The sequence below is a fragment of the Oncorhynchus nerka genome, linkage group LG4 (genome assembly GCF_034236695.1).
Source record: "Oncorhynchus nerka isolate Pitt River linkage group LG4, Oner_Uvic_2.0, whole genome shotgun sequence".
NCBI lineage: Eukaryota > Metazoa > Chordata > Actinopteri > Salmoniformes > Salmonidae > Oncorhynchus > Oncorhynchus nerka.
Window position 1 is genome coordinate 52479943 of NC_088399.1, and position 20710 is coordinate 52500652.

At 43.0% G+C, this 20710-nt stretch overlaps 1 protein-coding gene across 1 annotated transcript; it reads right to left on the minus strand.

The window, feature by feature from the left end:
- Positions 1 to 973: 973 nt before the first annotated feature.
- Positions 974 to 11420, minus strand: LOC115106044 (ornithine decarboxylase antizyme 2-like). The gene is given in 6 exon segments (XM_029628646.2): positions 974 to 2445; positions 3248 to 3333; positions 3424 to 3596; positions 7403 to 7489; positions 7491 to 7542; positions 11196 to 11420. Coding segments are annotated over 6 exon segments (663 nt in total). The 5' UTR covers positions 11327 to 11420; the 3' UTR covers positions 974 to 2311.
- Between the last annotated feature and the right edge of the window lie 9290 nt (positions 11421 to 20710).

The following is a 20710-nucleotide window of genomic DNA, read 5'->3' on the forward strand; positions in this document are numbered from 1 at the left end:
CAGTCTAAGTTTGTCTTTGTAAAGGGACTAGGGAGAGAGGATTATTTCATCCTTGGATTCTGCAGGTGAAACTAAAGCAGCCAGGTAATCTTGATCGAGAATTTCTCACCTTGATTGTGCAGGTAAAACGCCATACATTCAAAATGGTGCAGGTGATAACGAGGAACATTGTTATTGACCTTGTGATGAGCTGCCCCCTAGTGGAGTAACATATTACACTTTTCAAGCCTCCAATAGTACACTATTTCATTTACTGCACACACAAACATTACTAGGGCTGTAATTCTGATTCTCTACCCTTCTCCAGAAGTGTGCACTAGTATGCATTTAAAAGCATTGGACTAACTGGCATTTCAACCACATTCTTCACACCAGTTCATTACTTTAAAATCCATGGGGGGGTCTACGAGTGCATACTTTTGGAGAAGGGTAGAGAATGGGGAATGTAGCCCTAGTGTGCAGACAAGGGCCTTTTCTCAATCTCTTGATTCTACACATCCTCAAAATGCATCGGAAAGCCCGAAGGGAGTGGACCTTGACCCTCTTCCTCCAAAGCAATTGATTTAAGCCATGGAAACCATTTGAACAACTACAGCTGTGTTACACAGGGAGCCCAATTCTGATCTTTTGCCCAAGTATTGGCACAAACTTGGATTTGTCAACACCAATGTGGCGTAATAGAGTTGGCTGCCTTTAATTAAATCAATTGATAGTGTAAATATTCAGAGTGATCTGAATATTTACACTATCAGAGAGATGTGTTTGAACTGTCAAAATGTGTTATTGCAAAGAAATACTGAATAGTAACTAGCATACACTTGTGGTCAACTTCTGGAATAAGAACCACTGCTCCATGATCATGCAAATGTGTCACATCTAAATGTAAAGTGCATTAACAAAGAACAAGACTTTACAGAATAGGGAGAAGGAAAAAAATCCATAAGATTATGTATCGGAGACAAGGAGGCAATGCTATTTTTCTTACTTTTATTATCACAGGAGCACAATAGGTACCACTATGCAAGGTGAACATCAAACTTAAACTCCACGAAGAATCAAAAAGTTAAATGGAATGCTAGTCCAAAAAAAAAAATCTAAATTGAAACATCACAGCAATTTTATCCAAACAATGGTACAATCATTTTCAGATATACATGAAAGAAAAGCAAAAGACTTTTTTTGGGTTGCTTTGAACCAATCAATCCATCATTTGACATGATATTTACTTGTCAAATTGAAGCACCCAAACCAGTTACACATAACAGCATTCACATGTGCTAAAGTTTAAAGGGCTATTATCCAGCAATGAAATACCAATATTGGAGCTTTTGTTGTTGCTTAACAGCAATGTTTACACACATTACAACATTTGTCAGAGGACTTGAGTGCTTTATCAAAATGTTTGTCACAAAGGTGGGGCGGAAATGTTTTTATAGCTTAGCCAATGAAATTAAAAGCTTAAATCAAATATAGCTAATGAAATAAAAGCATACATCTTAGCCAATTAAATTAAAAGCTGGAGTACCCAAGTGTAAACCTGATGCTGTTTTTTTTTTACATAAAAAAAAAAAAATCCTCCATCCACCTATCAACACAAGAATAAAACAAGACAATCGATTGATGATAATAGTTATGAGAATTGCAATATGCTCAAAGTCCATAAAAACATGGTTCCCTCTTAAGTAATGAACAAAATACCAATGAAACCTAAATAATAAAGAACTTAAAGGGATGCAAGAGAGAGGAGAGAAATGTCAGCCAAGCTGTGAAACTGGGGGATACAATATCGAAACTAATCATCCACTTCCTTTGAACAAAAGCATGGAAGGCTGTAAGCACTTGGGTCACATAGGAGAGTGGGGTTTGGTGGAGCAGTGGGTAAGCCTGGATCCCAAACTGAATTGCTCCGTTTCACACAATTGTTTCACTTCACAATTGTGGTCATCACAGCATGGCCATCAGACTTCAGTCTGGCTGAACCATCTCTTCATTGAAACAGTTTGTGAAACAATAGTGAAAACAGCACAATTCAAGTTGGGATCCATGCTAGGCAGGGGGCTGTTCCAATAAGCAGGATCAATGTGTTACTTAATCAGCTAAATGTCTTAACTAAACATTTGGAAATTACTTCATCTTTCCTAGAATATAGAATTGAAATGGTATGACTGACTCAACCAATAAACCTGTGCTCGGGTTTAGCTTTCTGAATAAACCAGAAAAATCAAAAGATGTGCCTATATCTGGCTGTTTATCAAAGTTAGCTGGCTAAATTGATGATTCTGTTTCCTGGAACACCCCACAGGGGTCAGAGCTAATCCTCATCGGAGGAGGAGTCCTTGTCGAAGTTGTAGGCCATGAAGAAAACGTCAGGTCGGAGTGGGACAAGGGCATGGCCCGGTTTCACTATCTCGAAGCCCAGAAAGCTGAATGTGCGCACAAGTTTAGCTGTGGGGACACACAAAGACACATATTAGAAGAAATACCATCAAGGACGACCTTCCATCATAAACAGTGAACTCTAAAAGTATTGGGACAGTGACACAATTTGTTATTTGGGATAGTCCTGATTTAATCGTGAATAATGATGAGTGAGAAAGTTAGATGCACAAATATCATACCCCCAAGACATACTTGACCTCTCATTATTTCAATAACAGGGGAGGTTGGCATTTTGGGAGGTAGGATGTTTATGTCTGCAATTTTCTCAATCCTCATTATTCACAATTCATTCAGGACTATCCGTAATCATGGTAGCATCCACATTAATACAGAAGTGTTTAGAAACATTCTATTCTTATTTACAATTAAAAGTGACACCAAAATGGCACAATAGTTATTTATCATTAATTTCTTTAGGCACAAAATAATCTGAAACACAACCAAAACAAACAGCAAATGCATCCAAGTTTGTCAGGTCACAAGCTTGATGTAATCACTGCGTGCAAGGAATATTGGACCAAATACTAAACGTTGACTACTTTAATACACATACAAGTGGATTTGCCCCAAAACTTTTGGTCTCCTAAAGGGGGGGGGGGATACCTAGTCAGTTGTACAACGGAATTCAACTGAAATGTGTCTTCCGCATTTAACCCAACCCCTGGATCAAGTGGATACCACGAAATTGGGGAGAAAAAGGGGTAAAATAAATGTTTTTTTATTTCATGTTACTGTCCCAATACTTTGAGCTCACTGTGTGGATGCTTATCTATTGAGATCATAGGTTTGGTGGACACGCTTATCGTACCGCGATCATCTCTATTCTTGTAAAAGCAGACGAACACGCTGACAACTTCAAGATGTTCTTCCGCATACTCCAAAAGAGCCGCAAAACTGTAGAGAGAGAGGTAGGCAGGGCTAAATAGACAACATGAGATTATACACACACACGCGCACTTTCACATACAGAGCACAGGCACACACCTCTCCTTGCTGCCCTCCGGGAGCGGGTCCATCGGTATCTCAACATACAGAGCGTTCCCGCTCAGCACAGCTCCCCAGTGGATCACCTTGGAAACAGTGGGGCGGCTCTGGAAGCGGAGTATCCCGGGGCGACCGTTCCCCGCCGGCTCCTCTGTCACAGTCAACTTCCGGTCCTGGAGAACCAAAATGGGAAGGAGGGAGCGTTAATCAATCATTTCACTTGAAGAAGGGATCATTAATGAACCAACTCCCTGGGTGACTTCAGGATTGTGTTCACTAGGGCACACCAACAACATTTTTGCAATTGAAAAGTAATATCTGTTTTAATTTCAAGCAGTACTTCACTTTATATGCAAATCCTGCTAACAGCTTCTAAAAGGGCTCGGTAGAGTTTGTGGCCAACCAAATAATTATAAATGAGTAACAGCGTTTTCCATTCGCGCCGGTCCTCAGCTAATCAGCCGGTACCAGACTGATTTTCAGCTGGCTACTTTTTCCACTTCATACTGAATTAGGGTACTTTTCATTTAAAAGTTTCAATTGGCTATTTTGTCGACCCCTCTCCCGCTAGAATAGAAGATGCGTATCGTTCAGCAACCTATCGATAGCGCCTGTCAGTCACAAAGCAAGCGATGACTGGGAAACTCACGTCTGCCGCCTGATCGCCTCCCAGTACAATGTGCAGGCGCTGTGGTTGGTTTCAGTCAAATTTATTTACATGGAGGAGGGAGAGAGAGCATGATGCTTGTGAATTTGCACGTCCCATGTAATGTGGTAACAATGAGTTGAAATCTACGATTTAGCCTAACTATTATTTTCTAGGAAATGTTTTTTATTTTGTGTTTCACATAGCCAGCCACACAGAGTCGTGGCGCATAGTATGCTATTTACTGTGCTATAATTGACAACTGAACAGCAAGTGTTGACTACTTTATAAAAGGTGTCGAACTGCCTGAATAATATCGACCTCCTATACCCCTTTGCCATTCATAAATCATGCAACGTGATTATATATATCCATGGTATCGGATCGGGACAATTAAACCAAAGGATTTCCGAGCGTACCTTTCCTAGGACATTGAGGCATGCCAGGCAGTGACGAAAGTGACCAACTCTCACCTCGCTAGTCAGCATATCCTACCGAATTTTGACCTTAATAGGGAAGCAACTAAATGTATTACATTTGCCTAAGTTTATCATGATGGAAACAGAACATTTTTCAGCCAACTTTCCAAATGTTGACTAAACAAAATATGCTAGACAAGGTGGGATCTTCTTGTGTCTGAGAAATTTTGGTGGAAACACTGCGTAAATACTTTTTTACAATAACCACCATATCGAAGTAAACTTCGAGTCACATGATGACATGTGTGGTCCTCCCACTACGACTCGTTGGGAAAGCATGCAGTTTATTAGGGTACAGATTAAATAAGTCATGAACGTCACAGTGTGGTGAAAGTGGAGGCGATGAGCTTGATGCTCCTTTCCAATAAATATGGATGGGTCTTATTCAGTTGACATGATCATTGATGCTTGTTTGACAAATACAACTGATCTCGCTCTTTTGTCCATAATAATTTAATTATGTAGGCTATACCCGCACTGTATCGGCAAGGCTGTTGGCTAAAGCGCACATGCCATTACCAGAGAGGGCACACTCGCTATATAAAATGTTTTGTTTATATTATTTATATCCCAGGACAAATTAGCCGGCAACATCAAGATAGCTAGCTAAATGTCCATGAATGTTTCATGTCTTTCGACCTGTGCCCAAATTAATATTAGTTGGGTCAGAGTGCGCTTCGATATTTCAACCTGCGAGCCCTGATCGAGTCTGGTGCAGATGGACAAAAATCAATGCGAGCGCGTAATGGCGCTCGCATGTGCGTGCCGGTGTAGTCATCAGCATGTTAGAAAAATATTTATCCAGCTCGACTGCGTCACGGCAGACATGGCAAAGCAATTGCTGAATGTCTCAAGCAAGGGTGATCTAAATTACATTTGTTTCATAGCTCTATGATAAAAAAAATGCAACGCACTTCCAAACCTAAAATAAGTAATTGCGTGGAAGTCAAACATTTGTTTTACGTCGGAGGCAGACATATTGCATACGCTCAGAACGTCAAAAATGGGGACCTTTACATAGTCCTTATCCCCTTGTCTATAAGAGGGATGCATGCTGTTTAAATGGCCCAAATGTTGATTTTGACAGTCACAAATTTAAAGTAATAAAGGTGAAATATTGTGTGTAGATGTTCCTAAAACAAATTATAACTACAGTACCAGTCAAAGGTTTGGACACACCTACTAATTTAGCTGTGTTGTGACAAGGTACGGGTGGTATACAGAAGATAGCCTTATTTGGTAAAAGACCAAGTCCATATTATGGCAAGAACAGCTCAAATAAGCAAAGAGAAACATCGGTCCATCATTAATTTAAGACATGAAGGTCAGTCAATCTGGAAATAATTTTTCAAGTTTCTTCAAGTGCCGTCGCAAAAACCATCAAGCGCTATGATGAAACTGGCTCTCATGAGGACCGCCACAGGAAAGGAAGACAGAGTTACCTCTGCTGCAGAGGATAAGTTCATTGGAGTTACCAGCCTCAGAAATTGCAGCCCAAGACATCTCAACATCAACTGTTCAGAGGACACTGCGTGAATCAGGCCTTCGTGGTCGAATTGCTGCAAAGAAACCACTACTAAAGCACACCAATAAGAAGAGACTTGCAGCAACGGCTCAGTCGCGAAGTGGTAGGCCACACAAGCTCACTTGTCCTCGGTTGCAACACTCACTATAGAGTTCCAAACTGCCTCTGGAAGCAATGTCAGCACAATAACTTTTTGTCAGGAGCTTCATGAAATGGGTTTCCATGGACGAGCAGCCGCACACAAGCCTAAGATCACCATGCGCAATGCCAAACGCCGGCTGGAGTGGTGTAAACCTCACCGCCTTTGGACTCTGGAGCAGTGGAAACGTGTTCTCTGTAGTGATGAAACAAGCTTCACCGTCTGGCAGTCCGATAAGACTAATCTAGGTTTGGCAGATGGAGATGCTACCTGCCCCAATGCATAGTGCCAACTGTAAAGTTGGCTGGAGGAGGAGAAATGGTTTGGACCTGCTTTTTATGGTTCGGACTAGGCCCCTTAGTTCCAGTGAAGGGAAATATTAACGCTACTGCATACAATGTCATTCTAGACTATTCTGTGCTTCCAACTTTGTGGCAAAAGTTTGGGGACAGCCCTTTCCTGTTTCAGCATCAAAATGCCCCAGTGCACAAAGTGAGGTCCATACAGAAATTGTTAGTCGAGATCGGTGTGGAAGAACTTCACTGGCCTGCACAGAGCCCTCAACTTAATTAACCCCATCAAACACCTTTGAGATTAATTGGAACGCCGACTGCGAGACAGGCCTAATTGCCCAACATCAGTGCCCGACCTCACTAATGCTCTTGTAGCTGAATGGAAGCAAGTCCCTGCAGCAATGTTCAAACATCTAGTGGAAAGCATTCCCAGAAGAATGGAGGCTGTTATAGCAGCAAAGGGGGGACCAACTCCATATTTTGGAATGAGATGTTCGACGAGCACGTGTCCACATATACTTTTGGTCATGTAGTGTCTTTTCAATAACCAAAAATATTGTATTTTAGCTGTTTGAAGCTGGTGTACAAAACCGAATGTAAAAGACAATCGAAACTTAACATAAATAATAGAAATAGCGCACATAGAACATATATACCGCTTCTTAGACTTGCTTTAAATGAGAATGACATATCTATAAGTCACATTTCTATGTGCATTTGGTAAAGACGCCCAAAAAGTTACATATGCAGCTTTAAATTGTAATATCTTAAATATATTTTTGCAGTATGCAATGAGTGCGTGTCATGTCCTGGTGTGTCAGAGGAGTATGCATAATATGAAAGATTATATTATGGTTGCATTTGCATGAGCGTTGTTAAATGTGTGTATGTACTCACAGAGTAGAGCGGCCGAGCTGAAGGAGTGTGATCCCGTTGACCATTCCCTCGCCCACCTGGGATCTTCAGGGGTGGGAGAGGGGCATCAGGAGCACCACAGAGGCCCCGGACCGCGGGTACTACAACAGTGTAGGGACAGGCTGGACAGGGAGACACACATATTCATCTTTAATTGTTATTTTTAAGCTTTTGATTGCAATAGGACTCTGAACATGCGGGATTACGTTGCTTAAATCTTGTGTTCCCCGGTGTATTTTAATTATTTGGTGCAATACAGGCCGACGTATCAAGTGCAAGTAAAATTGGTAACCAAAATACTATTTGTGTGATTGAATTAATTCACCCTCAAAGCGCATGATAGTTGGAACTGTTGTCCAAGGAGGCAGTGGTGTGTATTCATGGGTGCCAAGTGAAGCCCGGCTTCCCTCAAAAAGATCACCAAGAAAAAAACCTATACAATTGTCTCTTTCGTATCTGTTTCATAAATGTTCCTTCAATTCACAGGAAGCTTAATGTATCTCACCAGAGAAAGCATCAGAGTGAGCAAAATAGAGCCCCTCTGTCTCTGTAAGCAATCTATCTGATGCTGTCTGGTCAAAAAGAGTATGACATTGTTGCCACCTGTAGCATTGAATGCAATGGAAACCAGTGAGCATTTGGCCTCCCTTGATTAAAAAAAAAGAAGTACAAAATAGCCAATTGGCGTTGAGCTAAACAGTGTGCGCTCAACTGTGAATGGTCCTGGCGCACCAAAAAATAAAGTGGCAAGGAAAGACAGTTTGGATTTGGCTTCACTCCAATCACATCTACAGCAAATCGTCATCGAGAGGAGATTTTAAAAAATTAATTGTTTCATCGTTGCCCTCTGGTGTCTAGCTAGCTAGTTAAAATTGGCCCTTTCCTAAATTAGCCATGGATGGAGATCGTGATTTGGTTTTACTTCATTCTCTGTACTGACCAATGATTATAACAGCGATTTTGATCCAAACATAAACTCATACATTGTGCCCCTGGCCTGAGGGAATGTAAGTTCAATATGTGCTCGATGTAGTAGGCTAATGCTAGCTCGCCTGGCGCATTTATGCCCTTGAAAGGAAGTTAAGCTAGCGAGCAACCATTTTAGCCAGGTAGCCAAGGACAACAAAAAATAAAAGCATGTGCTGTATAACTGAGTCATAGACGTTTCGTCAACATGAAAAGACAAGAGAATGGCATTGGTGTTTCCATACAAGTAGGGTGGGTCAACATGTTTTTTCTTGCACAAATACACAGAAATCAGAACCATAGACATCCACATCATATTTGACTTACGTTGATTGGACCAAATTGTTTTAGGCATTTTTTAGTTGTCACTGTACTAAGCATAAGTGATTTGATGATGAAGTTGAAATGGAGCTGGAATAGTCGAGGCAGCTCCAGTTCTTTGCGACTTGCGGTAACTCTGTGGTTCTAAATCGATAGTTGTTTAATAGTCCGAAAATGTAGGTCACGTAACTGTTTGTTACATACAATATGCTTTGTGGACTGTACCAAACAGAGGTTGGTCTCCGGTTTTGTGATGAAACAAAAGGTGTGCTTTCATTTACTCTACCACTGGGTCTTCTTATTATCTCGGCCTTAGGCCTATACATCACGGTCACAAATTGTATTGGTCACATACACATATTTAGCGGTTATTGTGGGTGTAGCGAAATGCTTTATCACAACACATAGGTTGTAATATGGCTTTAATTGTTTTCTCTGGGTTGATTTGACCCACACACCACTACTGCATGTAGACTATGCGAGTTCACCACCTCCCTTCATAATTGTGATACTCATCGAAAGGCGAGGTCAGTACAGGTGCATCAAAGCTGGGACCAAGAGACTGAAAAATAGCTTCTATTAAATAGCCATCATTGCCAGCGTCCACCTGGTTATGTAACCCTGCACCTTAAGAGTGAATCACTTGTTAACTTTAATACTGTTTACATACTGCTTTACTCATCTCATATATACTGTATTCTATTCTACTGTATTTTAGCCCGTGCCACTCCGACATTGCTCAATCTATTATTTATATATTTCTTAATTCCATTCTTTTAGATGTGTGTATTGTTAGAAACTACTGCACTGTTGGAGCTAGGAACACAATAATTTCGCTAAACCAGCAATATCGGCTAAATGTGTATGTGACCAATAAAATTTGATATGGCTTCAGTGTGACATATTTTGCCCTATAACCTAAACAAATTGTATTATTTCAAGGCAAAACTACATCATGAATAAACATAATCCACCATGTATGTGATGGATAGCATTAAATGGCACACGGCAGGTTGCCTAACGCCCTTCGAAGGGGACATCTGGAGGCTGCCTTGCATCAGGAGGGCACTAGTGATGGGTCATTCGCGAACGAACGACTCTTTTTGAACGGGTCTTTTTTGGTGAACGTCAGGAACCGAACCGCATCGGTGAAAGAGCCATTCATTTGGATCCCTGACTGCAACTACAGCCGTTTGATCTAAAAATTTTTTTAAAAAACGACGTTTTTCTGCAGATAAATGACCCAAAAAAATTATGTAAAGAGGGTGAACCCTCACCGCCTAAACAATAAATAGTGGGGAGAGCGTGTCAATCTGGTCCTCGCTATTTTTTTTTGGGGGGGGGGGGGGGGTGCAAGGTAACATTTTATTTGAACGCGCATTTCACGATCTGATAGCTTACTTTTTGGGCTATACGTTGGCTATCTGTACTTTTTCCAGGGTTCTAGCTAGGTCCATTTTCAAGCATTTTGAAAATAGAGCCGTTTGGGAACCGGCTCACCGAAAATACTCGGAATGCACCACGATGGGGAAAACGTGCACGACGAGGAAAAACGTGCCCTATCTAAACTGCGTATCTGCCCGATGACAAATGGTCAAAAAACTGCCAATGATCGCTACAAGTCAAACGTATAAATAGCATATACTACATGTAATAATGAATTAATCCCACTTAGATATGCACCATTATTTAATTTATTCATAGGGGTTGGCTGATTAATTCAACAATACTTTGACAATATGACTCCAATAATGTTTTGTGTGCATCATTTTGAGGGACGAATAGTATAACGGTATAACGTTACAATGTAACCGTAAAAGAGTTTGTGACGTCAAAAATGGAGGAATGACGTTGCGTCACTTGGGCCTTTTGATTAATAATCAATTGTGTTTAGAGAAAAGGTAACAATGGACGTGGATTCCGCGTGTTTCTTCCGTTTCAAGTTGCTCACCCATGAAACAAGCCATTCTAATGACCGTTTCATTTCGGGGCCTTTTAACTCGTTGACCTGCGAGTCAACGGTAGCTAGCTACCTGACGATGCTATGCTTTCAGGTGGCAAGCTAGTTACACAGCTAACGTTAACGCATCTCATCTAACTAAACTACAAAACGACGTCATTGGCAACCATTGAAACAAATGGAAATAAAATGGTTGAGGTGTTCCGTTAAAAAAACAAAAACGTGGTGATGGATATAGCTAGGCTTCCTAGAGGACCTTGATAATGTAGCTAGGTTTTAGCTTAGGGCTAGCTAGCTTAGGATAAGCTAAGGGAGAGGACTAACCTTAAAACAATAACGTTCTAATTCTTCACTCCAAATTAAATGTAGGATATGTTTCATATATTACTTATCTAGCTAACCAGTTGTGGACAAATAAATATTTTACGTCATAAGAAATTAAATCCCAGTTTATATTAGTGGCTACTTCCTCGTCACTGAAAAAAAGCACCATCCCCCACTTCACTATTTTCTCCCGTCTTCACTTACTTGCCAATCATGTCACAAATATTAACGTTACTACTTAAATCCGCCATTGTAGTACAGAACTGTGGTTTTCCTTCTTTCTCGCGAGCAAAGCAATGACTGTTTAAGATCCGCTGGAGGTTGGATTTTACCATCCGGCCTCGGAGAGAGACACGACTGGCTTCTGACTGCTCGCTGCAATGGTCGGCTGAGGAATAGAGCTTGATCACTTCTGAACTCCAGCTATGAGCTACGTAGGGGAAACAAGCGATACGTAGCTAGTTAGAGGTGAAGTTAGCTACATGGGGGCGTCTTCCGTGCAAGTGGAAAAATACCACGGCAAGTAAACTAACAAAGACAGACAGACAGCAGAATTGATGTTTGTCATCAAGGTGAGACGAGTTGAATGTGCAGTCTCCATGCAACATTATAATTAGCCTTTCAGTTACATTTCATTTGTTTGAAAGGTACAGCATCATTGATGGCTTGAACACAGTGGGTGAATAGGTGAATTATAACCTGGCTTTATTCATATTATTGTCAATTTAATGTAATACAGTAGCTACATTTGTATAGGTTTGCATATTGTTCCTTTAGCCTCCCCAGCAGTATAAAATACCACTTTGCCTCCCCTGCAGTATAAAATACTACTTTGCCATAACAAACTAGACATTTTGGCTAAAAACATTTTCTCTGTGAACCCAACAGTGGACTGGAGAGACTGCATACCTATGTTCTCGCCGAGCAGGTTAATCTCCTTGGGATGAGGATATAGCCTTGGATTGTTTATCTGGCTCTAAAAGGTGTCAATGTCAGCATGCTTGGTAGATAAGCTTTGAGGAGTAGCTATTTATCTTGGATGCTATTACCAGAGGCAAAGCAAGAATACGTCCCAAATGGCACCCTATTCCCTGGGTGTCATTCGGAACGTAACCCAAGACAAGTCAGTGCTTAAATTGACCCCAGTGACTTTTTACCTTGGAGTAAAACATAACATTCATACATAACTCTGTTGAAAGGCTGACAAAGCAACTGGCCATTACCGATTGCCTCATCCAATCTGGCCACTGCCATTATGATGTGTACTTACCGGTAGTCTTATATTGGTATGTGAAGCTTATGGAGAGAAATGCAGCAACATTCACGCTTTAGGCTGATTAATTTCCTTTCATGTCTTTAGCCAGCCCCAAATCAAAATGCCAGACTATGCTTATCATATTAACCATGGCATGAACTGGGGAATGTCCCAAATGGCACCCTATTTCCTATATAGTGCAGTACTTTTGACAGAGCCCTATGGACAGGGTGCAATGCCTAAAGTATTTCAGTTCATAATAGCCAACTTGTTGTGATGTTGAGCAGTCTGCTGCTTGCTCCAAGTAAGGGTAGCTGCAGCCCAATATTGTGACCGGAGTATGGGCGAGTGGGTGTGTCGAAAGTAGTGGGTGTATGGAATGCGAATCAGCTAATTGGGCAGATTTGTTCCCACTCAAGAATGTTTGGCGTGGCTGACTAACTAATATTGATAACCGTCTAGATGTCACCTTGATACATACAGTACCAGTCAAAATGTTGGACACACCTACTCATTCAAGTAGAAGGCCACTGTTTTCATCAAAACTATGAAATAACACATTGAATCATGTAGTAACCAAAAAAGTGTTTAACCAATCAAAATATATTTTAGATTCTTCAAAGTAGCCACCCGTTGCCTTGATGACAGCTTTGCACACTCTTGGTATTCTCTCAACCAGCTTCACGTGGAATGCTTTTCCAACCGTCTTGAAGGAGTTCTTATTCTAAAAAGGATTAAAATAATTCCTCATCAATCTACACACTATACCCCATAATGACAAAGCGAAAACAGGTTTTTAGAAATGTTTACTAATTTATTAAAAATAAAAACTGAAAAACCTTATTCACATAAGGCCCTTTGCTATGAGACTCAATTGAGCTCAGGTGCATCCTGTTTCCATTCATCATTCTTGAGATGTTTCTACAACTTGATTGGAGTCCACCTGTGGTAAATTCAATTGATTGGACATGATTTGGAATTGCACAGACCTGTCGATAAAAGGTCCCACAGTTGACAGTGCATGTCAGAGCAAAAACCAAGCCATCAGGTCGAATGAATTGTCAGTAGAGCGCCGAGACATGATTGTATCGAGGCACAAACCTGGCGAAGGGTACCAAAAAATGTCTGTAAAATTGAAGGTCCCCAAGAACACAGTGGCCTCCATTCTTAAATGGAAGAAGTTTGGAACGTACAAGACTCTTCCTAGAGCCAGACTCCCGTCCAAACTGAGCAATCGGGGGATAAGGGCCTTGGTCAGGGAGGTAACCAAGAACCCGATGGTCACTCTGACAGAGCTCCAGAGTTCCTCTGTGGAGATGGAAGAACCTTCCAGAAGGACAACTATCTCTGCAGCACTCCATCAATCAGGCCTTTTATGGTAGAGTGGCCAGACGGAAGCCACTCTTCAGTAAAAGGCACATGACAGCCCACTTGGAGTTTGCCAAAAGGCACCTAAAGGACTCTCAGACCATGAGAAACAAGATTCCCTGATCTGATGAAACCAAGATTGAACTATTTGGCCTGAATGCCAAGCGTCACGTCTGGAGAACCTGGCACCATCCCTACGGTGAAGTGTGGTGGTGGCAGTTTTTCAGCAACAGGGAGACTAGTCAGGATCGAAGGAAAGATGAACGTAACAAAGTACAGACAAATCCTTGATGAAAACCTGCTCCAGAGCTCTCAGGACCTCCGACTGGGGCGACGGTTCACCTTCCAACAGGACAATGACCCTAAGCACACATCCAAGACAACACAGGAGTGGATTCGGGGCAAGTCTCTGAATGTTCTTGAGTGGCCCAGCCAGAGCCGGAACTTAAACCCGATCGAACATCTCTGGAGAGACCTGAAAATAGCTGTGCAGTGGTTTAAAACATTTATTTATTTTTACATTTATTTAATTTGATTTTTATTTGATTTTTTTTATTTTTTATCTCCCCCATCCAACCTGACAGCTTTTCAGAGTATCTGCAGAGAACAATGGGAGAAACTCCCCAAAATACTCCCAAAACTCAGTTAAGAACAAATTCTTATTTACAATGACGGCCCAAACCCTCCCCTAACCCAGACGGGACAATTGTGCGCCGCCCCTATTGGAACACGATCACGGCTGGTTGTGATAGAACCAGGGTCTGTAGTGACGCCTCTAGCACTGCGATGCAGTGCCTTTATACCGCTGCGCCACAACCCAAGAAGACTGGAGGCTGTAATCCCTGCCAAAAGGTGCTTCAACAATGTACTGAGTAAAGGGTCTGAACACTTATGTAAATGTGATATTTCAGTTTTTTATTTGCTAAAATTTTTAAACCTGTTTTTGCTTTGTCATTGTGGGGTATTGTGTGTCGTTTGAGGGGGGGGGGGGGACTATTTAGTCCATGTTAGACTAGGCTGTAACGTAACAATGTGGAAAAAGTGAAGGGGTCTGAATACTTTCCAAATGCACTGTACATTCTACTACTCAATGGGCATTAAAGGCAACATCACCGGGACACAGTGCTCTTTGCTCCCGCTTGACAAGCACTACTGTTGGCAACGGTGTGGGAAATATCCAATATCAGGGTGAATACAAGGGTAAGCATACAACACATGAAGCAACAGTGCACCCAAAAACAAACAAAAGTCAGTTTTATAACTGAACACTTATTTGTGTAAAACTAACAGTGCGACTCAGACTCATCCTCTGGCTTAAAAACAGAAGTCCAAACTCTTGCAGTATGGTAATTCAATGTGTGATAGTTGCCTGGTAATAAACGGAAGAAAAACAACACGGCTCAATCAAAACCGTCTAACATATAGCAGATCGCTTTCGACACACCCACTCCTGTCCACAGCTCTGCACTGTCACCCTTTGCTGGCTGTAATTAAACGATGACCTACATGTAATGTGTCCTTTGGACCACTAGGCGTCCTCCTTGCATTATAAACACCGGTAACAGGTTTGAAGTGTTCTAAGCTACATTGTCATTCATGTCAGTTATGTTCAAGGAAGACGTTTGTTTTGTGTTTGAGCAATTGCATGGCTGGGTATCTGAAAGGTTTAGGGTGACAGGACAATTTCAACTTTGGATGGTTTCTCCATGAGTTCATATACTTAAACATGTCAATTGTGAAAACACGAGTTTGATATGGTGCTGAATTGAAACGTGCAAGTCTGATTAATACAGAAAATAGTAGAAAGTATGAGACACAGGTCCTGTCTCCCCTACACCTTCTGCAGCTAGGTGAAGTCTAAATGTGCATTCCAAATGACACCCTATTTCCTATATAGTGCACTACTTTTGACCAGAGCCATATGAGCCCTGGTCAAAAGTAATGCACGGAATAGGGTGGCATTTCGGGTGTAGGCAGGCCGATGTGGTAAACAACTGTCTCTCGGTATGCCTTCGCTTATTGTCAAAACAGATTCAGTGGAGTGCAGATCTGGCTTGTACAGGCTTGTTGTTTAAAGCTGTGGAACCACTCCAAAAATCCCTCTGTACAGCAGTGGAACATTATGATTTAAGGGTATGATGATTACCTGAACAGAGCAGGAATCGTGATAAATTAACCTAAAAGGAGCATCTATTCTAAACGTTCTAATTATTGCCCAATCTTCTTGTGTTTGACATACATTGTGTATGAGGACCTTCAGTCCTCATGAGATCTCATAGATTTGGAAATCAAAGTGAAGTGAATTGAATCGTGACAGGGGGTTGTTTAATGTTAATCTATAGAGACCCAAAACCTCCCAACAGCTTTTCATCGCACGTCCGACCTGAGCTCTCCCACTCCCCCAGGGTAAAAGTGGAGGACTGAAGGTTGCTGTGGTGTGTGTGTGTGTGTGTGTGTGTGTGTCTCTGTAGCAGTGGCAGATATGTTGGTTCAATTGAACCATAATGAAAGCATTTAATTTGCACGAAGAGTGCCTTGGTCCTTCTTGAAACAGTTTGTTAGATCTCAAATTTTTACCACATTTTTCACAATGTGATGACTGAAACCTCCACATTGTGTAATGTTGAATTACAGAGGGATTATAACCAGGAATGTTAAATTGTCGTTTCCTTGCAGAGACTTTCTGCATGCAGTGGCAGTCAGTGCTGTTTAAGATGAGGGAGGACAATTCATTTTTTCATGAGCATGGCCTTATTTCTATTACAGCATATTGGTTGACTCATTCATATTCCATTCACCCAGTTCAATGTAACAGTGATCGGTTTAGGCTACCTCATGATAATCCGATTTTCCCTATACCCATTATGAGGTTGCTGGAACCTAGCCTATGAATGAAAGTTTACAATGTAGTTGCACACAGGTCGAAAGACAATTTTGAGGTGACAGACAGTGACATTCAGTACTGCTTTGCACACTCTTGCCTGCATCTAGCTGATATAGGGTGTAATCATTAGTCCAACAGTTGAAAACAATAGTTTCTATTGGACAAATTCCAGTATAATTATCCCCGTTTTGTTCCGTTTGCTTACGCGTAATAAATCTTTTCAACAGAATTGGCAGAATGAATACAGCCCTGATCAGGCGTAAACACAGTTCACTTTCATAGCAGCCACATTGTATTCCTTCTCGCATCCATGCACTCTCATCCTCTCACTTCTTCCCTTTGCTTGTGGACTTCAATGCACAACACATCAGCTGTATGTGGCCAGGCGAAAAAAAACTTTCCAAACCAAACCGCTACACTCTGCCTACATCGTTGTCACCATGTTAACATTTACATTACATTTAAGTCATTTAGCAGACGCTCTTATCCAGAGCGACTTACAAATTGGTGCGTTCACCTTAAGACATCCAGTGGAACAGCCACTTTACAATAGTGCATCTAAATCTTTTAAGGGGGGGTGAGAAGGATTACTTTATCCTATCCTAGGTATTCCTGAAAGAGGTGGGGTTTCAGGTGTCTCCGGAAGGTGGTGATTGACTCCGCTGTCCTGGCGTCGTGAGGGAGTTTGTTCCACCATTGGGGGCCAGAGCAGCGAACAGTTTTGACTGGGCTGCGCGGGAACTGTACTTCCTCAGTGGTAGGGAGGCGAGCAGGCCAGAGGTGGATGAACGCAGTGCCCTTGTTTGGGTGTAGGGCCTGATCAGAGCCTGGAGGTACTGAGGTGCCGTTCCCCTCACAGCTCCGTAGGCAAGCACCATGGTCTTGTAGCGGATGCGAGCTTCAACTGGAAGCCAGTGGAGAGAGCGGAGGAGCGGGGTGACGTGAGAGAACTTGGGAAGGTTGAACACCAGACGGGCTGCGGCGTTCTGGATGAGTTGTAGGGGTTTAATGGCACAGGCAGGGAGCCCAGCCAACAGCGAGTTGCAGTAATCCAGACGGGAGATGACAAGTGCCTGGATTAGGACCTGCGCTGCTTCCTGTGTGAGGCAGGGTCGTACTCTGCGGATGTTGTAGAGCATGAACCTACAAGAACGGGCCACCGCCTTGATGTTAGTTGAGAACGACAGGGTGTTGTCCAGGATCACGCCAAGGTTCTTAGCGCTCTGGGAGGAGGACACAATGGAGTTGTCAACCGTGATGGCGAGATCATGGAATGGGCAGTCCTTCCCGGGAGGAAGAGCAGCTCCGTCTTGCCGAGGTTCAGCTTGAGGTGGTGATCCGTCATCCACACTGATATGTCTGCCAGACATGCAGAGATGCGATTCGCCACCTGGTCATCAGAAGGGGAAAGGAGAAGATTAATTGTGTGTCGTCTGCATAGCAATGATAGGAGAGACCATGTGAGGTTATGACAGAGCCAAGTGACTTGGTGTATAGCGAGAATAGGAGAGGGCCTAGAACAGAGCCCTGGGGGACGCCAGTGGTGAGAGCGCGTGGTGAGGAGACAGATTCTCGCCACGCCACCTGGTAGGAGCGACCTGCCAGGTAGGACGCAATCCAAGCGTGGGCCGCGCCGGAGATGCCCAACTCGGAGAGGGTGGAGAGGAGGATCTGATGGTTCACAGTATCGAAGGCAGCCGATAGGTCTAGAAGGATGAGAGCAGAGGAGAGAGAGTTAGCTTTAGCAGTGCGGAGGGCCTCCGTGATACAGAGAAGAGCAGTCTCAGTTGAATGACTAGTCTTGAAACCAGACTGATTTGGATCAAGAAGGTCATTCTGAGAGAGATAGCGGGAGAGCTGGCCAAGGACGGCACGTTCAAGAGTTTTGGAGAGAAAAGAAAGAAGGGATACTGGTCTGTAGTTGTTGACATCGGAGGGATCGAGTGTAGGTTTTTTCAGAAGGGGTGCAACTCTCGCTCTCTTGAAGACAGAAGGGACGTAGCCAGCGGTCAGGGATGAGTTGATGAGCGAGGTGAGGTAAGGGAGAAGGTCTCCGGAAATGGTCTGGAGAAGAGAGGAGGGAATAGGGTCAAGCGGGCAGGTTGTTGGGCGGCCGGCCGTCACAAGACGCGAGATTTCATCTGGAGAGAGAGGGGAGAAAGAGGTCAGAGCACAGGGTAGGGCAGTGTGAGCAGAACCAGCGGTGTCGTTTGACTTAGCAAACGAGGATCGGATGTCGTCGACCTTCTTTTCAAAATGGTTGACGAAGTCATCTGCAGAGAGGGAGGAGGGGGGAGGGGAGGAGGATTCAGGAGGGAGGAGAAGGTGGCAAAGAGCTTCCTAGGGTTAGAGGCAAATGCTTGGAATTTAGAGTGGTAGAAAGTGGCTTTAGCAGCAGAGACAGAAGAGGAAAATGTAGAGAGGAGGGAGTGAAAGGATGCCAGGTCCGCAGGGAGGCGAGTTTTCCTCCATTTCCGCTCGGCTGCCCGGAGCCCTGTTCTGTGAGCTCGCAATGAGTCGTCGAGCCACGGAGCAGGAGGGGAGGACCGAGCCGGCCTGGAGGATAGGGGACATAGAGAATCAAGGGATGCAGAAAGGGAGGAGAGGAGGGTTGAGGAGGCAGAATCAGGAGATAGGTTGGAGAAGGTTTGAGCAGAGGGAAGAGATGATAGGATGGAAGAGGAGAGAGTAGCGGGGGAGAGAGAGCGAAGATTGGGACGGCGCGATACCATCCGAGTAGGGGCAGTGTGGGAAGTGTTGGATGAGAGCAAGAGGGAAAAGGATACAAGGTAGTGGTCGGAGACTTGGAGGGGAGTTGCAGTGAGGTTAGTGGAAGAACAGCATCTAGTAAAGATGAGGTCGAGCGTATTGCCTGCCTTGTGAGTAGAGGGGGAAGGTGAGAGGGTGAGGTCAAAAGAGGAGAGGAGTGGAAAGAAGGAGGCAGAGAGGAATGAGTCAAAGGTAGACGTGGGGAGGTTAAAGTCGCCCAGAACTGTGAGAGGTGAGCCGTCCTCAGGAAAGGAGCTTATCAAGGCATCAAGCTCATTGATGAACTCTCCGAGGGAACCTGGAGGGCGATAAATGATAAGGATGTTAAGCTTGAAAGGGCTGGTAACTGTGACAGCATGGAATTCAAACTAAACTAAAGTTTGTTAACTAAAGTAAAGTATAGTTAATATAAGTAACGTGTTAGTAAACCCGCTACAATCATGCAGTAACGTTAGTGTGCAGTCAGTAAGCAGTTACACCGGTGGGCCCCCGGTGGCAATAAATGAGTAATACCAAAAGCTTACCATGAATGAATTGGAAGAGTTCCAGCGTTGTTTTGGAAAGTCATAGCCAGCTAGCTAACATAGCATCCCTCTTTCTGAGCAGGGTGTTTCAGTAGGCGAAACTAGGTAGTTGCATTTGCTTGCTAAGTAAGTGAAACTGAAAAAAAAGAAGGAAATCTCTCTCTTGCTTCTGCTTCGTTTTGGAAAAAATACATTTGTTCAAAACTGTTCAACTATTGTCTTTCTCTCTCTTTGAGTCAACTACTCACCATTTTCTACACTGCAGTGCTAGCTAACTGTAGGTTATGCTTTCAGTACTAGATTCATTATCTGATCCTTTGATTGGGTGGACATGTCACTTCATGCTGCAAGAACTCTGATAGGCTGGAGGAATTTCTCCGGAAGTTCTAATTACTGTGTAAGTCTATGGAAGGGAGTGAGAACCATGAGCCTCCTAGGTTTTGTATTGATGTCAATGTACCCAGAGGAGGACGGAAGCAAGCTGTCCTCCGGCTACACCATGGCCGCTACACTACAGAGTGCTCTTAAGGCTACTGTAGACCTTTTGGGCAGAATAGTGTTTTAATCAGTCATTTGGTGGTGTGTTTATATTTAGTATAGTTTTATTTAAAAAGGATAACTTTCTAAACATTTTACAATTTACATTTTTATGATATTCACTGAGGAGGATGGTCCTCCCCTTCCTCCTCTGAGGAGCCTCCACTGACTGCTTTGTACCACATTTGTACCATTTTGTACAAATGGGCTTTCACATTTTCCTTACAGCTCCCTGACTCAGGCATTCAAGCCTTTTTTTCTCTCCATTTCATTAGCAGCTAAGGTCTTACAAAGTACCAGGCCATAATCAGCAGCACACTTATATCCATTCACAGGTTCCACCCATTGATTCAAAACAGAAAGACTGAGACGGAGTATGGTG